Source organism: Aspergillus alliaceus (assembly GCF_009176365.1).
Source record: "Aspergillus alliaceus strain CBS 536.65 unplaced genomic scaffold BDW43scaffold_6, whole genome shotgun sequence".
In the NCBI taxonomy this organism is placed as follows: Eukaryota; Fungi; Ascomycota; class Eurotiomycetes; order Eurotiales; family Aspergillaceae; genus Aspergillus; species Aspergillus alliaceus.
In genome coordinates, this window is record NW_022474689.1 from 863723 (window position 1) to 879927 (window position 16205).

At 48.0% G+C, this 16205-nt stretch overlaps 6 protein-coding genes across 6 annotated transcripts; 3 read left to right on the forward strand and 3 right to left on the reverse strand.

Moving 5' to 3' along the window:
• Positions 1-289: 289 nt before the first annotated feature.
• Positions 290-3344, forward strand: BDW43DRAFT_307637 (uncharacterized protein; the record flags this gene model as incomplete). Its single annotated transcript, XM_032046292.1, has 8 exons — positions 290-325; positions 416-508; positions 578-663; positions 737-1368; positions 1447-1841; positions 1895-1977; positions 2030-2135; positions 2193-3344. The coding sequence occupies 8 exons, from the start codon at positions 290-292 to the stop codon at positions 3342-3344; spliced, it is 2583 nt and encodes an 860-aa protein (XP_031904201.1).
• A 794-nt stretch (positions 3345-4138) lies between these two features.
• Positions 4139-6453, reverse strand: BDW43DRAFT_307638 (coiled-coil domain-containing protein MAD1; the record flags this gene model as incomplete). Its single annotated transcript, XM_032046293.1, has 3 exons — positions 4139-6058; positions 6116-6267; positions 6327-6453. 3 exons carry the CDS (start codon positions 6451-6453, stop codon positions 4139-4141), a joined length of 2199 nt encoding a protein of 732 aa, XP_031904202.1.
• A 388-nt stretch (positions 6454-6841) lies between these two features.
• Positions 6842-8223, forward strand: BDW43DRAFT_265307 (50S ribosomal protein L30e-like protein). Its single transcript, XM_032040770.1, has 2 exons — positions 6842-7243; positions 7415-8223. Exons 1-2 carry the CDS (start codon positions 6928-6930, stop codon positions 7795-7797), a joined length of 699 nt encoding a protein of 232 aa, XP_031904203.1. The 5' UTR covers positions 6842-6927; the 3' UTR covers positions 7798-8223.
• A 584-nt stretch (positions 8224-8807) lies between these two features.
• Positions 8808-12668, forward strand: BDW43DRAFT_297701 (uncharacterized protein; the record flags this gene model as incomplete). The annotated part of the gene is made up of 10 exons (XM_032044436.1): positions 8808-8933; positions 9364-9421; positions 9501-9628; positions 9723-10739; positions 10819-11038; positions 11079-11201; positions 11233-11621; positions 11712-11900; positions 11959-12109; positions 12613-12668. 10 exons carry the CDS (start codon positions 8808-8810, stop codon positions 12666-12668), a joined length of 2457 nt encoding a protein of 818 aa, XP_031904204.1.
• A 556-nt stretch (positions 12669-13224) lies between these two features.
• BDW43DRAFT_265311 (uncharacterized protein) lies at positions 13225-14812 on the reverse strand. The gene is made up of 2 exons (XM_032040771.1): positions 14118-14812; positions 13225-14062 (listed from the first exon to the last, which is right to left on the reverse strand). The coding sequence occupies exons 1-2, from the start codon at positions 14163-14165 to the stop codon at positions 13352-13354; spliced, it is 759 nt and encodes a 252-aa protein (XP_031904205.1). The 5' UTR covers positions 14166-14812; the 3' UTR covers positions 13225-13351.
• Positions 14813-15147: 335 nt separating this feature from the next.
• Positions 15148-15912, reverse strand: BDW43DRAFT_265312 (uncharacterized protein). Its single transcript, XM_032040772.1, has 2 exons — positions 15588-15912; positions 15148-15525 (listed from the first exon to the last, which is right to left on the reverse strand). The coding sequence occupies exons 1-2, from the start codon at positions 15699-15701 to the stop codon at positions 15211-15213; spliced, it is 429 nt and encodes a 142-aa protein (XP_031904206.1). The 5' UTR covers positions 15702-15912; the 3' UTR covers positions 15148-15210.
• Between the last annotated feature and the right edge of the window lie 293 nt (positions 15913-16205).

The window sequence follows — 16205 nt, forward strand, 5'->3', positions numbered from 1 at the left end:
TAAACCCAAGGCGGCCTAGCTCCCATTTTCCGAGTTCGGGTCCGCTTTTAGTTCTTCCGGCGTTGCAACCCGTCATCGTCATCATAGCACTTCTTCCTCCACATCCCACGTTTATCCTCGGGCATTGGTACTTTCTGACGTCCTTTACACTTTCGTTAGCCACTCACTCATTAGACGGGGCGTTTTTGGGATTTGAACTCCTCATTTTCTCGATCTCCGTGGGCTGGCCCTTATTATGCGCCACCCCCCTCATCTCCTGATACAGCTGTGACCTATGTGTATATGAATGATGGACCTCTCACGGCAGGAGTATCCAGCTTTGCTGGTAGGATTGAGCCACTCTCCACCTCGCAGGCACTCAAAATAGCCCTGGCGAGATTTTGAATTTTCCTAATTGACTGTTTGCTCTCTCCAGGCCTCTCTGCAGCCCGGCCAAGCTACTGCTGTTCTCAACGATCGCATTCGTCTCATCAACAAGATCAATGCAGATATCGCAGATTGGCTCCAGGTATGCCCTTAGCGCCTTTTGAGCTCAGTGGTGTGAATTGGTTTGAGCTATTTCTCATAAGTGCAATAGGAGCGACGTCGCGTCGAAGAAGCGTATGCTCAAGGATTGCGGAAACTCGCGACGCGGCAGCAATTGGATAATGGAGCGGCATTAGGGTAAGCTCCAGCTATTAGAAGGGCTTTACCTGGGGTATCAACTCTCTAACGTGGTGTCGATTGGCCAAATTAGAGTCTTTCAAATACCGTGGCAACGCATTGTCAATGCGACGGAAATGGTCGCCTCATCGCACGAGACCTTTGCGCAGAAAATCGAAGAAGATGTCGAACGCCCTCTTAGGGATTACCACAGCAAGAACCGCGAACTAGCCTCAATGCCTGGAGTCCAGAGCGACCTTGCGGGTCTTGCGAAGAACTTAGAAGCATCGCACAAGAAGGTGGAGAAAGCTAGAGAGAAAGGGCCCAAGGGCGCAGATAAGCTAGCTGGTGCGATTGCCACCGCAGAAGAAGTCAAACAGCAATGGGAATCACGGGCACCTTTCGTTTTTGAGCAGCTCCAAGCAGCTGATGAGGGTCGGCTCAACCATCTGCGAGACGTTCTCACCCAGCTGGAGACTCACGAGTCAGATCAGGTTGAGCGCTGCCGCCAAGCAGCCGAAACTTGTCTGAATGTACTCCTGAACGTGGAGACTGCAGACGAAATAAAGACATTTGCCGCGAAGGTCAATGGTGGACGACCGGTTCTTCCGAGGCAACAAACCTCTCCTACCCCTGCAGCCGCACCCCATGGACCACCGCCACGCATCCACGATGACACCGCTAGCCAGCTCTCAGAGGCATCTGGTCCCGTCAGGACACCCCCTGGTAAGAACTGTTCCTTGCTCAGGCCAGAATGTTGGCCTCCAAAGATTTGAGATGATGCTTACCATTTACGTGTTATAGCACCTGAACCCCAGCCCCGTCATACACCCCTTGGCGGACTCAAGCGATTGGGAACTGTCATGAACAGAAGGAAGAGCATAGTTCAGCCTTCCGGAGGAGCCCCATTCTTTTCGGATAAGAAGCATCGCAGTCCCTTTGCACCTTTCAAGCGAGGAGACTCCCGTGACATGCAAATCCCCGAGTCGCCAACAGGCGAGGAACGACCGGGCACCGCGCTAACTACTCATGAAAGCTACAATGAAGTAACGCGTATACCCAGCGAGACACGAGACCACGAAGGCCACGGTACGATTGCTTCCATCCCGACCGCTCAGTCACCACCAACAACCGCAAATGGGGTAACATCCCCAGAACCCCCTGCCGAGACAGGCCTTGCTATCAGTGAATCGAGCCAGGTGAGTTATAGTGATGAGGTAGATATAGTCCAGACTGTTAATTCAGATGATAGCCTCGAGTCGACTCCGAAGGATTCTCAGAACCACCTCAAACTATTGACGAAATCACTCGAGCGCAGAGAGAAGAAGCATCTGGGTAAACGGCCTCCAAGGACTTGCTAAAATGAAATTACTAACGGTTACGATAGCATGGAGGAGCCTAGCATCAATCTAACGATTCGGGATCAGCCGATATTCGAAGACGAAGATCAAGCCAAGCAAGCAATGGACGATATGGCTAATCAGTTGAGGCTGGTGAGTGTGACATGAAGGTGCATCTTTGTTACCTTTTCTGACTGTCCATCCATTCAGCGAGCCCAGCAAACTGGTGTAAGGCGGAATGCAGGAACTCTGCGCGGCCGGCGTGATGTTCGTAACACGGTCTTCATTCCTAACCCGCCACCTGGCAGTGATGTACCCGCTCTACCCTCAGGGTCAGATGTCTCTGTGCCAACATCGCCGAGCCTTCCATCGAAGCACATAGCTTCTCCTAGCACTGCAACTGATGACCATGCGTTATCGGATACAACCTCTGTCCGTTCAGGGCACACCTTACGCGGTACTTCAGGTCAAATCCCACATCCTGATCTCCACGAGCCCGGTCTCAATGCGTCTATTATTGAGACAGTAAATGCATGGTTCTCTGAAGGTGTCGTTACCAAGACCTCCGTGATTGGAGAGCTTGCGTTGGCATATAACGGAGCCCCAGAGCCGAACACTACAATTCGTCTAGACAACTTCCAAGTTCTGGAGAAGGTAGCTGCAAATCCACATTTGGTGAACGAAGAGAAGGACAAGGATCTGTCGGATGAAAAAAGAGGGCAATACAACATACATCTTCCCGGCATTGCTCGCCCCTCACCGACAGTGGCCTTCAAATACCAACTTCATGTTGACACATCTGACGCCTCTGCCTACTGTCCGGTTATCTTTAAACCAGCATGGAACATTGAGGAACATCAGGCTAGCGTGATCGTATTCTATTCTTTAAACCCGTCGTTTGCATATTCCCTGTCAAGGCAATCAATAACCCTGAAAAACCTGGTTCTGACGGTGAATCTGGATACATCCCCTGAGGAGGGGCGAGAAGTAGCTCATGCTACGAATGCCGTCATGTACCCTAATACAGGAGCATCCTTCCGTCGCAAGAGCTCAGCGGTGACCTGGAAGCTCCCTGAGTTCGAGGTTAAAGCTGGGCCTGATGGCAAGCTGCTTGTTAGATTCTCAACTGCGACTAGTTGGCCAAGAAAAGGAAAGGTGGACGCCAGATTTGAGGTCCACACACCTGATGCTGGCTCTCGGCTGGGCATCAGCGTCGCTTCGCAATCCGAGAGTGCACAAAAGGGGTCTGACCCTTTTGCAGACGAAAGCTTCGGAGCACATGACGATATCCAACCCTCTCTGACATGGAAAGAAGTTCCCACTACTCGCAAGCTGGTTGGAGGTAAATATGTCTCCTCTTAACTCAATATCATTCATGTTCTTGAACCGTTAGCTCGTGATGAAGGTCTCAGAGACACAAGAACTGCATAGTTCGAACTTTCTACGAACAAAGCATGATCAAATCTCGCCGGACTGTTCCAGTTTCAAGATACCATCGTAACTGTCTTTGTTGGATTTTTTTTTTTGGAATAGCACGCCTTCCAAAAGTTTGTCTGCAGACATCACATCACCTAGCTATCTTCGCCTTAGCACATAATCTACTCAAACGACTCTATATGGCACCCTCATTCGATTAATCTATTTCCTCTTCCCAGTTTTCGATTTAACCCACTTGTGCATGGTATATATCTATCGTCTGTTCCATCTTGTTGATTTCATCACGTTCTTTTCTTTGTTCTTTCTCTTTATTTCTCCCTTGTGTCGTGGTAATCTTTTGTGTATAGCCACAGGTAGGCATGGCATTTTTGCCTGTAAATAGGTTGTCCCGGTGGAAATAGTCGGCCCATATTAACGTCCCAAATATCCAGCAATGTATTTAGCCTTGGCGCTCTCCAAACGAACAAGTTGAGTATGAAGATGGTGGTATGTTTTACTAATCCAAATGATGATGTATCTCAGATTCATACATTTACATGTTCTTCGAGTAGTACAAAATTGGTGATCAGATAAAACATGGCACATAGACGCCTCTGTGCCGGGGAATCGCTAAAGAACAACACACACATGTAACGCCCGATCCATACCCCAGGTATAACGGTGATGGAATCAAAGAGACAAAAAGAAAGAGGGGGAAAGGCTAGAACTAAACTAATCAACTACATCCGTGCAGCTCGTGTAGTCTTATCATAGAAATCCAACGTCATTGCAGCCAGGAAACAAGGTATATCTTTCCGTTCCTCGACCCAGAATTTAATAAGTGGTCTGATTTCCATAGCAAAGAGACTGTTCGGTCCACCAGATATTTTCATCGTGCCATTCTCTCCATCGAAGATGATCGAGTTCTCTTCGCCATTGCCCATGCTGCCGGGTCCGCGGGAGTCAGAAGAAGCGTCGCCGTCTCCATGTCTGTAGGCGGGAGAGAGATGGAACATGGAAGTTACTCGGACACGGCCGTTAGGGAGGAAGTCCAGTTTGTACCCGAGTAAAGAGGCGACAGCTTCGCGGAACTCGGATGACTTGGCGGTCCAAATCTCCTTCAGTCGTCGCATGCGCTTCTCCTTGTCGGCGACTACTCGCTCCATGTCCTGGATTTCTAGTTTGAGGCTCTCTAGGGTGCTCGCAGGCACGGCCTTGACATTTTCGTGGTAGCCCTGGAGCTGGGCGAGCAAGTCGCGGTTTTCAGCCTTGAGGGTTGTAATGGTGGAGAGTTTGAGATTCTCGGCTTGCGCTGTGGGATTGTCGCGGAGTTCGAGAACGCGAGTACGCGACTTGGCCTTAAGAGACTTGAGCTGGGATTTGGTAGCTTCGAGTTCTCGGCGTAAGAGGGTGGTCACCTGTTCTGACTTGGAGAGTGACTCTTGCAATGTCCTGTTTTTCCGGGACAAAATAGAAAGACGCTCGTTCTCTGCATCGCTTTCAGCGGGGGAGAGGGGCCGTTTAATACCCCGAGGTTCTGGATCCTGCTGTTGGGTTGATTCACGTTTCGAAAGCTCCTCATGGACCTTCTCCAACTCCACTCTGTATTCATCAACAAGCTTCTCCAGGTTGGCGATCTGCTCCGACTTATGCTCATCGAATTGGCTTTGCTCCGCATTCATAGTCACCTCTTCCGTGTCGAACGTCTTTAGTTGTGCCCGAAGATATTCGACCTCCTTCACTGCGAGCGCTCGTTGGCGTTCCAGTCTCGCCCGGAGTCTGCTTTCAGCCATAGCCCCTCCATTCGCTGTACTGCTACTCCGGAGCTTTTCAATTTCCTGTCGCAAGTTGCTTCGTTCGGTCTCCAAGCCTCTTATGAGCTCATCCTTCTCCAGAAACTGTGCTTCAACGTTGCCGAGCTTATCAACAAGAGTGGCCTTCTCAATCCGCTCCTGTAGCAGAGCCTTCACAACCGCCTCCGGTGAGTCAATCTCGGTCTGTTCATCGTTGACCTGGAGAAGACTAGTCCATGATGTTCGCTCATCTTCAAGCATTTGCTTCTGAATCTGGACGGTTCCTAATTCAGATTCAAGGTCTTTCATCAACTGTAGTTGATTCTCCAGCGATTTCTTCTGCTCTTCCACCACCTCGACATTTTTCTGTACCTTCCGAAGATGTCGCAACTCTGCGCTTTGTTCCCGATTTGTAGATTCTAAATTCCGTATATGGTTGACTTGGTCTGAAAGCTCTCTTTTGAGAATAGATACTGTTTCCGCATCACTTCCTTCGGCTTTGAGTCGTATATTCTCGGTTTCCAGGTTGGCGACATCCGCTTCTCGTTCACACAATTTCTCTTGAGTGTTCTGTAGGTCGGTCCTAGCGCTTTGCAGATCGTTTTGCAATCCTTCCAGCGTCCTTTGGAGGGATGAGCGAATGGTCTCTAGTTCGTTAATTTGATACTTGAACTGTCTCTCCTGGTCAAGCAGTTGCGCTTTAGCGTCGTCGACATCATCTTGTAAACTTTGGTTCTGATCCTGAAGACTTCTGAGCTTCCGCTCAAGACCGCCCTTCTCTTTCAACGCATTTTCTTGGCTTTCTTTCAACTCTTTCGCGAGCGCCTCACTCTTGTGACTGGCACGGTGACTGGCAGACTCTGCAGCCTAGAGAGAGCGAGGTGTTAGGTATGAATTTGATCGCATATCATATTTTGTACACACCTGCGCTTTCCGGAAGTCCGCATCTGCCTTTAACTGAGCATCCCGAAGGTCCTTCTCATGGCGCAGTATCATTAGATCCCGCTCCTGTTTGATATTCTCCAACTCATACTTCAGAGTACTGAGTTGGATACGCAGCTCCTCTTTTTCCGTATCTACAAGACATGTCAATTGTACAAGTAATGTATATCATCCACGTCGGATCTGAGCTTACCAGGCTTTGGCACTTGGGAAGGGCGGATTGATTGTCGCAAGGGACTTGGGGCCGGAGGGATCGACAAAGGGGAGGTACTCCGGGGTGGCGAGCCCCAAGAGAGTTGTGAGTTCCTCCTTGAGTTCATCTGAAGCCCATTAGTCGTTCAAACTCTTTGACAATCCGTACCATGTGTTGTTTATCTACCTTTGTGTATGTAAATAAAACAAGATGTAATCATCAGTGAATTGCGCGTGGATTCATGGAGATTGAACAGGTCGGATATAAGCTGCCGTAAGCCCCTAGGCAGCTCTCGTAATCGCAACTCGGCAGAGTAAGATACACAATTGAGGAATACGAGTATAACTGCAGTCAACGTTGTTTTTCGACGGGGTGATGGAACAAATCCCGATTCGGAGAATGATGAGTCAGCCGCATTCACCGCCCGCCAGAAGCTGGCGTTCCCAGGACGGATTAGCGCCGAAATTTTGAAAGATTTCGAAATTTTGCGGCCTCCAAAAGTGACCGATAAACTAAACTACTTCTCCCCACGCCCACCTCCGATTGCCGCCCTTTTCCCTCCTCGTTTTTGTTCGATTTCCTAGGGACACTAGACTTCAAAATGGCCAAGGACAAGGTTGAGAAGAAGGACAAGCGCGAGAAGAAGGAAAAGCGCTCGGAGAAGGACGGTGTCCACAAGAGCAAGAAGGACAAGAAGGAGAAGAAGGATAAGACTGCTCTCGCCGACGCAGTTGAGCAGGAGCTCACCACCAAGGTTCTGGATGGAATTGACAATGCTGTCGCTGCGGAAGCCACTGCCAATGTTGAGACTGAGGTGATGGATGTCGATACCCGTCCCGTTGGCGCCCTCGTACCATTCGCTCAGCCTCTGGTCGAAGACAAGTCGGCAAAGAAGGTGCTGAAGAGTGTCAAGAAGGGTAAGTTAAATATTGGGCTTGGCTCGGTTCTGGATGTGGATGCGTCCTGCGCTTCGTCCTCTACTCGAGTCAAGTTCGCCATTACATCTTAAGTTTTGATGATTCGTATTGTTCATATGTAAAGCTCTCACTTCGTTCTCATGAAGCTAATATCTTATGTTTCTCCTGTAGCCGCTGTGAACAAGTGCCTCAAGCGCGGTGTGAAGGAAGTTGTCAAGGCCCTCCGGAAATCGCCTGTTCCTGCACCCAACGCTCCTAACACCACTCCAAACGGAGTTGTGGTCCTCGCTGCGGACATTTCGCCGATGGATGTTATCTCGCATATTCCTATCCTCTGCGAGGATCATGGTATTCCCTACGTTTTCGTCACATCCCGAGCTGAGCTCGGTAACTCTGCCGCAACAAAGCGTCCCACCAGTGTCACCATGGTTGTTCCCAAGTCGGCCGCAAAGAGCAAGAAGGGTGAATCCGCAGATGACGATGAGGACTTCAGCAGCGTATACGATGAGCTGGTCAAGCTCGCGCAGAAGGAGGCTAAGAAGGCCAACCTTTAAATTCGGAGCGACTTTGTCCATCGTTATATGTTTTCGTTATTTTAATTATAAGGCTTTTTCTTATGTCTTGTTACTTGCTATGGCTGTACATTTCCACTTTGTTGTCTGACAAGGCAGTGCATGTCTTCGGGGTCTGGCCTTTGGGACGTGTTCATTGGGTTGATCTTTTATGATGTGTCCGTTGCAAATCTGGCGTTCTCAAATCGGTGTATGAAAAAAGGCAGGAAATGTGGCAATAGAAAATTTTCTATTCAACCAAGTGCTCTGGAACTGTAGAGGTTGTCACCCAAGTACCGGCGGTACTCTTCGCCGCGCGGTGCACGTGACATGCTAAGCGTTAGAAACTATTTGTTTTCTTGCAGACCTGAAAGCCACCTTCCTGCGCATTTGCCTTCGCCATAGAGGAAATAGATCCGGGAAGTTGACGACACCTAGACTCTGGCTATCTGGCTACTAACCCAAATTGGGTTAAAGAGTTCCATTTAGGAAACGCCAAGAGCGTGATAAAGTTGCATCTGGATCCTCAGGCTACGTGATTCATGCATAACTGCGGTACTTAAGCACTTCATATGCAGCCTGTCCTTTGACTGCCTTGATATGGCGCATGGGATGCCTTGTCTCCGTTGATTAAGCGCCTTGCCTCCATGTAGCTATGGCAATTGGAACATCTCGTCACATTATTCTGCGTAGTCAATTTGCTGTGTCTGGCCATGGCTGTGTACCCAGTACGTCAGCGCGCCTCTTAGCGTCTATATGCCTACAAAGGTGATGCTGTCATATGTTTGCCCGAGCATAACCGAAAAGCCCTCAGACAAAAAACAGCATATGCAGCCCGAAAAGCCGACAGGTTCTTTACGAACATCAGTCCGAGATGGTCCCTCAGAACGGCTATAAATGTCGAGCATGTGCAGTCTTGCAACGGCAGGCCTGCACACGAGCTTCACCTTTCTCTAATACCTACTCTCTCGGCTTTCAGTTTGCTCTGATAATCTACTGTGAACTTATTCATCATGGCAGAGCACGAGTTGGCCTCTATTGGAAAGAGGCTCATGGTTCAAGTCATCGATGATTTGGCTAAGAAGGATCCACAGAGGAAAGTTTGTGCTGTGCCTAAGGGCTCTAAGATCTTCGGATGGGTTCTTCGACGTGACCTTTCAGGAGCTTGCTCATGCGGTGAATTATCAGTGCTGGTGGATTGTAAAGACTTTCGGCTGTAGTCCGAACATGAAGACACTGGCCTATATTGGGGCAAATAATATACGCTAACTTGTGGTGGTAATGGCGTGTAATAAAACGGGTGATAAGGTGAGACTGTGAATCTGTTTGATTTCATTGGCCTTGTACTGACTCTGGCAACCGGTAGCCTCTACTTTCATCATCTCGGAACTCAGATGAAGCACATCTTCGTCTCCTCGAAGTCACAGATTGTATGAAATTAGCATACAGCGTTGAGCGAAGACAGAGGGCAGTGGAACTAAAGGCTCTTCGTCCCAACTTGATTACAGTGGAAACTCCATCCTTGGCAGATATTTTTGGGGTGTTACCGCACCGTATCCATTTTATAAGACTTTTGAAGAGGTCAGGGATGAAATAGCCTTTATTGCGCGCAGCTCTGGCACAACCGGTAAGTAGTGATCAACTCCATCATACTAGAGATAAAAATGACACATATCAACTTTCCCTAGCTAACGTTAGACTTTGAGTGACAGGGATTCCGAAACCCATCCAACTAACCTTTGGTTACTTTAGAGCTCTCGATGCTGGTGCTTATATTCCAGTCCCTGAAGGGCGCTTCGCGGGCGTGCCTGATCGACTCAGCAAAGACGATGTTGTTTTGGCTGCAGCGCCATTTTTTCACCACATGGGTTCTCTTTGCTAATCATATCTGTCTTTCATGGTATCTGTTGCGTGGTAGCTCCGGACAGCCGTTATCGACCGAGTTCTTAACTTCCATACTTAGCGCAACCAAGCTCACAGCGGTACTTCTACCTCCCTGCAACTTGGAAGACATGACTCTATCGCAAGCCTCCATGGAGGCTTGCTGGAACCTGAAGTACGTGTTCTGGGGTGGCTCTTCTCTTTCACCTGAGGTTGGCCGTAAGATAAGGGATCACACGTCGCTATCAGGTTTCATGGGGATGACTGAAGCTGGCTTTATACTCGCGTTAGCTCCTGAAGAGAAGGAAGACTGGGAGTATTTCGAATGGTGGCCGACCAACGGAATTGAAATGGAACTGGTAGATGGAAACCTATATGAACTTGTCATACACAGACATTATGACCCCTTTCTTCACCCTGTTTTTCACACGTTTCCTGATTTGAGTGAATACCATACGAAGGATGTCTATACGCGGCATCTGACGAAGTCTGAACTCTGGAAACTGCGTGGGCGCCTAGATGATGTTGTGTCTCTGAGCAACGGGGAAAAGTTCAATCCTGTTGCGATAGAAAAACTCATTGAGGGGCATGCCTTAGTTGCACGAGCCGTTGTTGTAGGCAATGGCAGATTCCAACCCGCTCTACTTGTTGAGCCCAACTGGAACCAGTGGGGTGAATCCAGTCCAGCTGGAGATCTGATCGCACATATCTGGTCTACAGTTCAAGAGGCGAACCGTATCAACCCAGCCCATGGACGAATTATGGAAAACAAGATTGGGCTAGCGTCTAAAATTAAAACATTCCAGACTACCCCCAAAGGGAGCACACAGCGGCGACTTGTAACGCGCGACTATGAGAAGGAGATAGAGGCCATTTATACATACCAGGATGATGACACTATTAGGTATCAGATGCCCAAATCTGCCGAAATGTCCGGCATCAAGGAATTTGTTCGGAATGTAGTTTCGGACACTCTTGGATTCTCTTCGTTCTCAAACCAAACGGACTTTTACAATCTGGGACTAGACTCTTTACAGACAATGCAACTTAGCTGGATTCTCCATGTTCATGCCGGCCGTCGATCAATTCCAAGTCTAAACAGCTCAATGTATTTACGGCAAACCCCACTATCAAACAGTTGAGCAATTTATTTATGGCATCGCCAGCAACGCTGATCAGAGCACGGTATTGAGGTCTGAAAATATCAATGCTCTGGTACAGAAATACACGGCTGGTCTTCTAGGGCGCGACCCCGGTACAAGCGAAACAGTAGATCGGCATACTGTTATTCTTACTGGGTCTACTGGTTCTCTTGGGAATTACCTGCTTCATACACCGTTGAACCATAGTACCTTTGCCAAAAGTGTACTGTCTAAACCGATCAGAGGGGAAGGATAGGCAAGCAAAGAGTTTCCAAGAAGAAAAATCGCAGTACGATTTTAACCAAGAGCGAGTCGAATTCCTCGTCGCATCTTTTGGTGAGGTTAGACTTGGTATCAGTGGTCCTATGTGCGATGAGATGCTTCGTACTGTGGATGCTGTCATACATAATGCCAGGGGAAGACTTCAACATCTCAGTTGATTCATTCGAAGATGTTCATATCCGTGGCACTCGTCATATTATAGAATTCAGCTTGCAAAGCGAACACAATGCCCATATCTATTTCATGTCTTCTATAGGAACCATTGGAGAGTGGAAGCCCACCCATGGACCATCTGTTCCTGAAATGCCCTTGGAAGATTGTGATGTGACTTTGCGTCAGGGGTATGTGGAAACAAAGCACATCTGCGAGCGTAACTGTACCACAACGTCCCAATTGGCAGGTATACCAACGACCATATTACGCTTGGGACAAATTGCAGGCCCAACAACAGAAAACGGCATATGGAATCGGCAGGAATGGTTACCACTTGTTGCCACATCGAAGGCTATGGGAAAATCCCTCGTACATTAGGGTCCATGTCGGTGGAATGGATTCCAGTGGTAAGTTGCAATATGATCTTTCGGCTGATGTTCACGACTGATAATCGAATAGGATACTCTGGCTACTGTCATCACAGAGCTCATTCATACACGTAGCACAATTCGGGCAGACTCCCGCTGTTCTGTATTCCACTTGGTCAACCCCTTGGCGACTTCATGGGAGAGCCTTCTGCCCTCAGTTCAGGAACGCTACAACGTCCAACCAGTTGAGGTGTCAGAATGGGTTAATGAGTTAGAGAAAGTTAGAGAATATTATACACCCATCACCGGCTGATGTTGCCGCCAAACCCGCGCTGAAGCTCCTTACTTTTTATCAGGGGCTAGTAGAAGGCGAAGGAGCATTATCAGCTCCGATTGAGATGGAAAAGTCAAAGGAAGCAAGCACCACGATGAAGTCAATGAAACTGATTGAAGTTTCTAATCTTCACAGACACCTTCAATCATTACCCAGTCCGTATACTCGAGCTTCCAGGCAAGAATATAGTTATCAGGCGGTGAATCAATCTCCCACCAACACATCCAAATACAAACCCATATATATGCACATACAGTAGAATCCCATAAAAATACCCCACAATTCTCCCTCCCTCATAGATCAAATCATAGACGCAGATCCACCCAATAGATAATTATCCCAACAATATATGCTCATCTAAGCATCCATTAGCAAGGGTTGAAAACTAACGGACAATCAACCCCGGCACGTAGTCCTACAAAGAAAAAGGAAAAATCCAAACCCAGTTGGTAGTACATGCAAGGACCGATGATCCGTGAATCGGATGAGCTATTCTCGACTACATATAACATCCGGTTATTCCTGTGTTGGACCCTCGCTCTCAGATCCCTAAATTCGCCTTGCTGCTATACATATATATTTAGCATATCGGAACTCAACATGCTATTATTCCTCTACTACACCTTCCTTTTACTATGCTCTCCACACACCCTTACAGCCTTACCTTTACCTATTCACAGCTTCATTATGATTAACGGACAGCTCATGCCATAAACGACCTCAATCCCTCCCAAATGGTTCGTTCAAGCTAAAACCCTTTCAATACCTCTGTTAAAAACAATAAGATTGAACGAGAAAGAAATAAAAGTTCGAACCCCCAATAACAAACCAAACATTTCAACCGCAAGCTACCAGTACCACGCCCAATCACAGTCTCAAATTAACCATGAATACCTGGCCAAAACATCTCTACGGTGTATTCATTCCGAAGAGCGATATTGCTGTAGATCATCCACTACCTGAAAGCAAAGATACGTGTTTTACGCGATCAAAAGAGTACGTCGGTGGCATGCGCTGTGATCCGGTCGGTGTTAGATGTGCGGATGTTGATGGCGCCGATGGCTATTTTGTCGGGGTTGTTCGTGGTGGCTGTTGTTGCTGTTGGGGTTGAGGAGGATTATTTATTAGCTGAGGATCTTTTAGCTGAGGATTGTGAGGCGGATGAGTATAGGAGATTAGTGAAGGGGTGAGTAAATGAGGTGGTTTGGGCTATTTGTGCAGGGGGTTCTTATAAGGGTCTATGATTAGATTGGTGGGAGGGTGGCTTTTTATACAATTTTTTTGTATTCATATTATCTATAATGCATGGCCATTTGTGTAGGCTGAAGAAAAAAGCACGTAAGATACCCCGCTCATAAGCTTTTCATACCATCCATCATGTTCAAGTCATTATTCAATTAAGCGCGCTGGTCGGACTGCAGAGGCTGATACCAGTGCTGGTTGTCGACACCCTTCTGCTCTCTGCCGGCAGGTGTGCCGGTAGGTCCGGATTCTGTCTGTTTGTGCTGGAAGCCCTTCGTGGCGAGACGACCGGGATCGTTCTCGCTGCCAATTTGGGTGGTGAAGCTGGCGTTGTTGCTATTATCAAAACCGCCCTCCTTCAAGTTCTGGCCCTTGGGCTTCTTGCTGCTGAAGTCACCGACTACGTCCTCAGCATATGAAGGTGCGGTGCCAGTGTTGGATTGGTTGTGGTAGCCACTGCCGCTAGCACTAGCAGTACCGCGTTGCTGGTTCTGAGAGGCATTGGACTGCTGAGGCTGACGGGCTCCCTGCTGTTGCTGCTTAGCAGCGGTAGCGCCACCAACGTAGCCAGACTGGGAATGTGGGCCGGAGTAGTCCCCTTGGCCGCCGAGGGCTTCGGGGTACCTCTCCTGTCTGTCGAGGTTCTCACGAGCAGCGCCAACTGGGGCAGACGGCAGCTCGGTGGCAGAAGATGTGTCCTTGGTGTTCAAGGTAGACTGCTGGCCAGCAACACCGAGTGGCTGAGCGCCACGGTTCTGAGAATAGGTGCCACCCTTGGTGGCAGATTCGGCGGCAAGAGAGTCACCGGCAACTGGTCCAGAGGATTCTTGGATGGGGTTGCGAGAGGCTTCGGGGTCAGTGGTGACCTGTGAGCGGTTAGACACGTTCTCTTGTTGAATTTCCCACGCTTTGTAAATATACCTTAGTGCTGCGGGGCCCTTGGCCAATGGGCTTTCCTTGAAGATCCATGATTATAGAAAGTATTGTTTTGCAAGGTTTGTTAAATAGAATTGAGGTGGTTCGAGGCGTATAGAAGTGTAGTTTCCTAGATTCTGTGGTTCGAGAAATTAATGAGGACTGAGATACACGGCACGGTTGCAATTCTATATAAGATTGGAAGCTCTATGCCATCGACTTTTGATATCCAGATCATCGCTAGGATGATGTCATGCTGACGGTGGACGAGTCCACTATTCCCAGAACGAGTCTATTCTAGGTACGTCAACAAGTATCGATCCCAAGGTTGAGATGCTCATAGTGGCGATCTAGTTCAACGACAAGAAAGAGAGAGCCCACTTTGTCCAGAAACTCGTCGGAAAAGTGCGTCTCCATTCGCATACCACTCCTGCCGCCTATGGTATCGTATAGCCGAACATAGTTGGTTCCTCACATGCCCAACTACCATGTTCGGTGCATTATTCATCGATTGCGTTATGAATGCTGGAAGAATGTCATCCTGGCTGCTTCTATGGCATAAAAGATATGATGCGGTGACGTCATCGACATCTTCCTCAATCCTGCGAACATGAGTATCATGTATCGAGATGCCCTTCGTTTCACATCATTCAAACAAATGTATAGACGGGTCTATCATATCCCGTTGTCCGGGAGTGTTTTATTGGGTGGGTTGAAATAAGAATGAAAGAATTCCCTCTTAGGCTTTTCGATTAACCCGATTCGAAAAGTGCCATCCTGTGTTTGTCACGTGATGTCAAATCATGTAACGGTGATGCTGTGAACAATGAGACAGAACTTTTAAAGGAAGTCAAAAAATGGACTTATTGTTCAAATTTGAGGTAACATAGTCTACTAGTATAATGCAATGCCCAAGTATCATAAATTCAGGTACGACTATATGTCTACAAGGTAAAAGAAGTGGATATGACGTTTCCGAAGTAATTCCATGGAATTTTAATGGAAGTAAAGGTACTAAAATTACAATATCGTCTCGCTCATAATATATTATGCCCAAATACTACATTCCGTTACCCATTCAAACTCCCGATATCAAAAATTACCGCGCCAAAGCATCCTTGGGCAGACCACTCAGGTTCTCCGCTGCCTGACGGCCAACATTGCCCGTTGGCTGGGTGTTCTTGTGCAACTCCGCTCCATCTTCACGAACACTGCTTCCAGCGGTCGCCGGCTCTCTCAGAGCACTGTTGGCCTCGCCAGAGATCGGTCCCTCGAGACCGCCCGAACCAACGTTGACGGTCCTCTGGTCGGCGGATGACCAGTCGCTGGCGACTGGGGGTTGATCAGGTAGAGGCAGGTTGGACTTGGCCTTGTCAATCTGCTCCTTCTTGTTGGCGTTGTCGCTGAGGACGGACTGTGAAGCTATTGGTATGGTTGCGAAATGAATGGAAACTATCACTAAAAGGTTAAACTCACCTTCATAGCCGAAACATCTGAGTCCTTAGGGGGGTTTCCCTGGTGAGCTTGGGAAATCTTGGATTCAGGCTTGCGGATATCCTGAGTGGTTGTGTGGAAGGTCTGTTCGGACATTTTGTGTACGTGTTGTGTTGTAGGTAGATAGGTTTGTAGAAGTTAGATCGAAAGAGATCAGGTGGCGTATAGATTGATGACTTTTTCAACTTGAGATATTGTGTTGTAATTCTGATTATAATTGAGAACTGATCGAGAAAGGGAATTGGGATCCTTATATGGTTTGGGTTGAGTGGATGATAATACTGGTGACGTTGTTGCACCCTATGACGACATATTATCAAATCCAGGCTTTGGAATGAAAAACCCACTTCCACTCTGGGAACAACAGCGGCGGAGAGCTTTTGAACCCTGGGACATAGTTGATGATTCAATTCAACCAATTAAATGTCTGGCGGTGAGGAAATTGGTTTCAAATGTCTTCGTGGTACAGTACATTCAGCGGATGTACACCCTCCTGACTTCATAGGATGAGGATCCCCAGTTGCTCAGGGTAGAATAGTATCATTGAATCATCCACACGCTAAATATTTACATATTTGCATTTTTATACCAAACTGATGA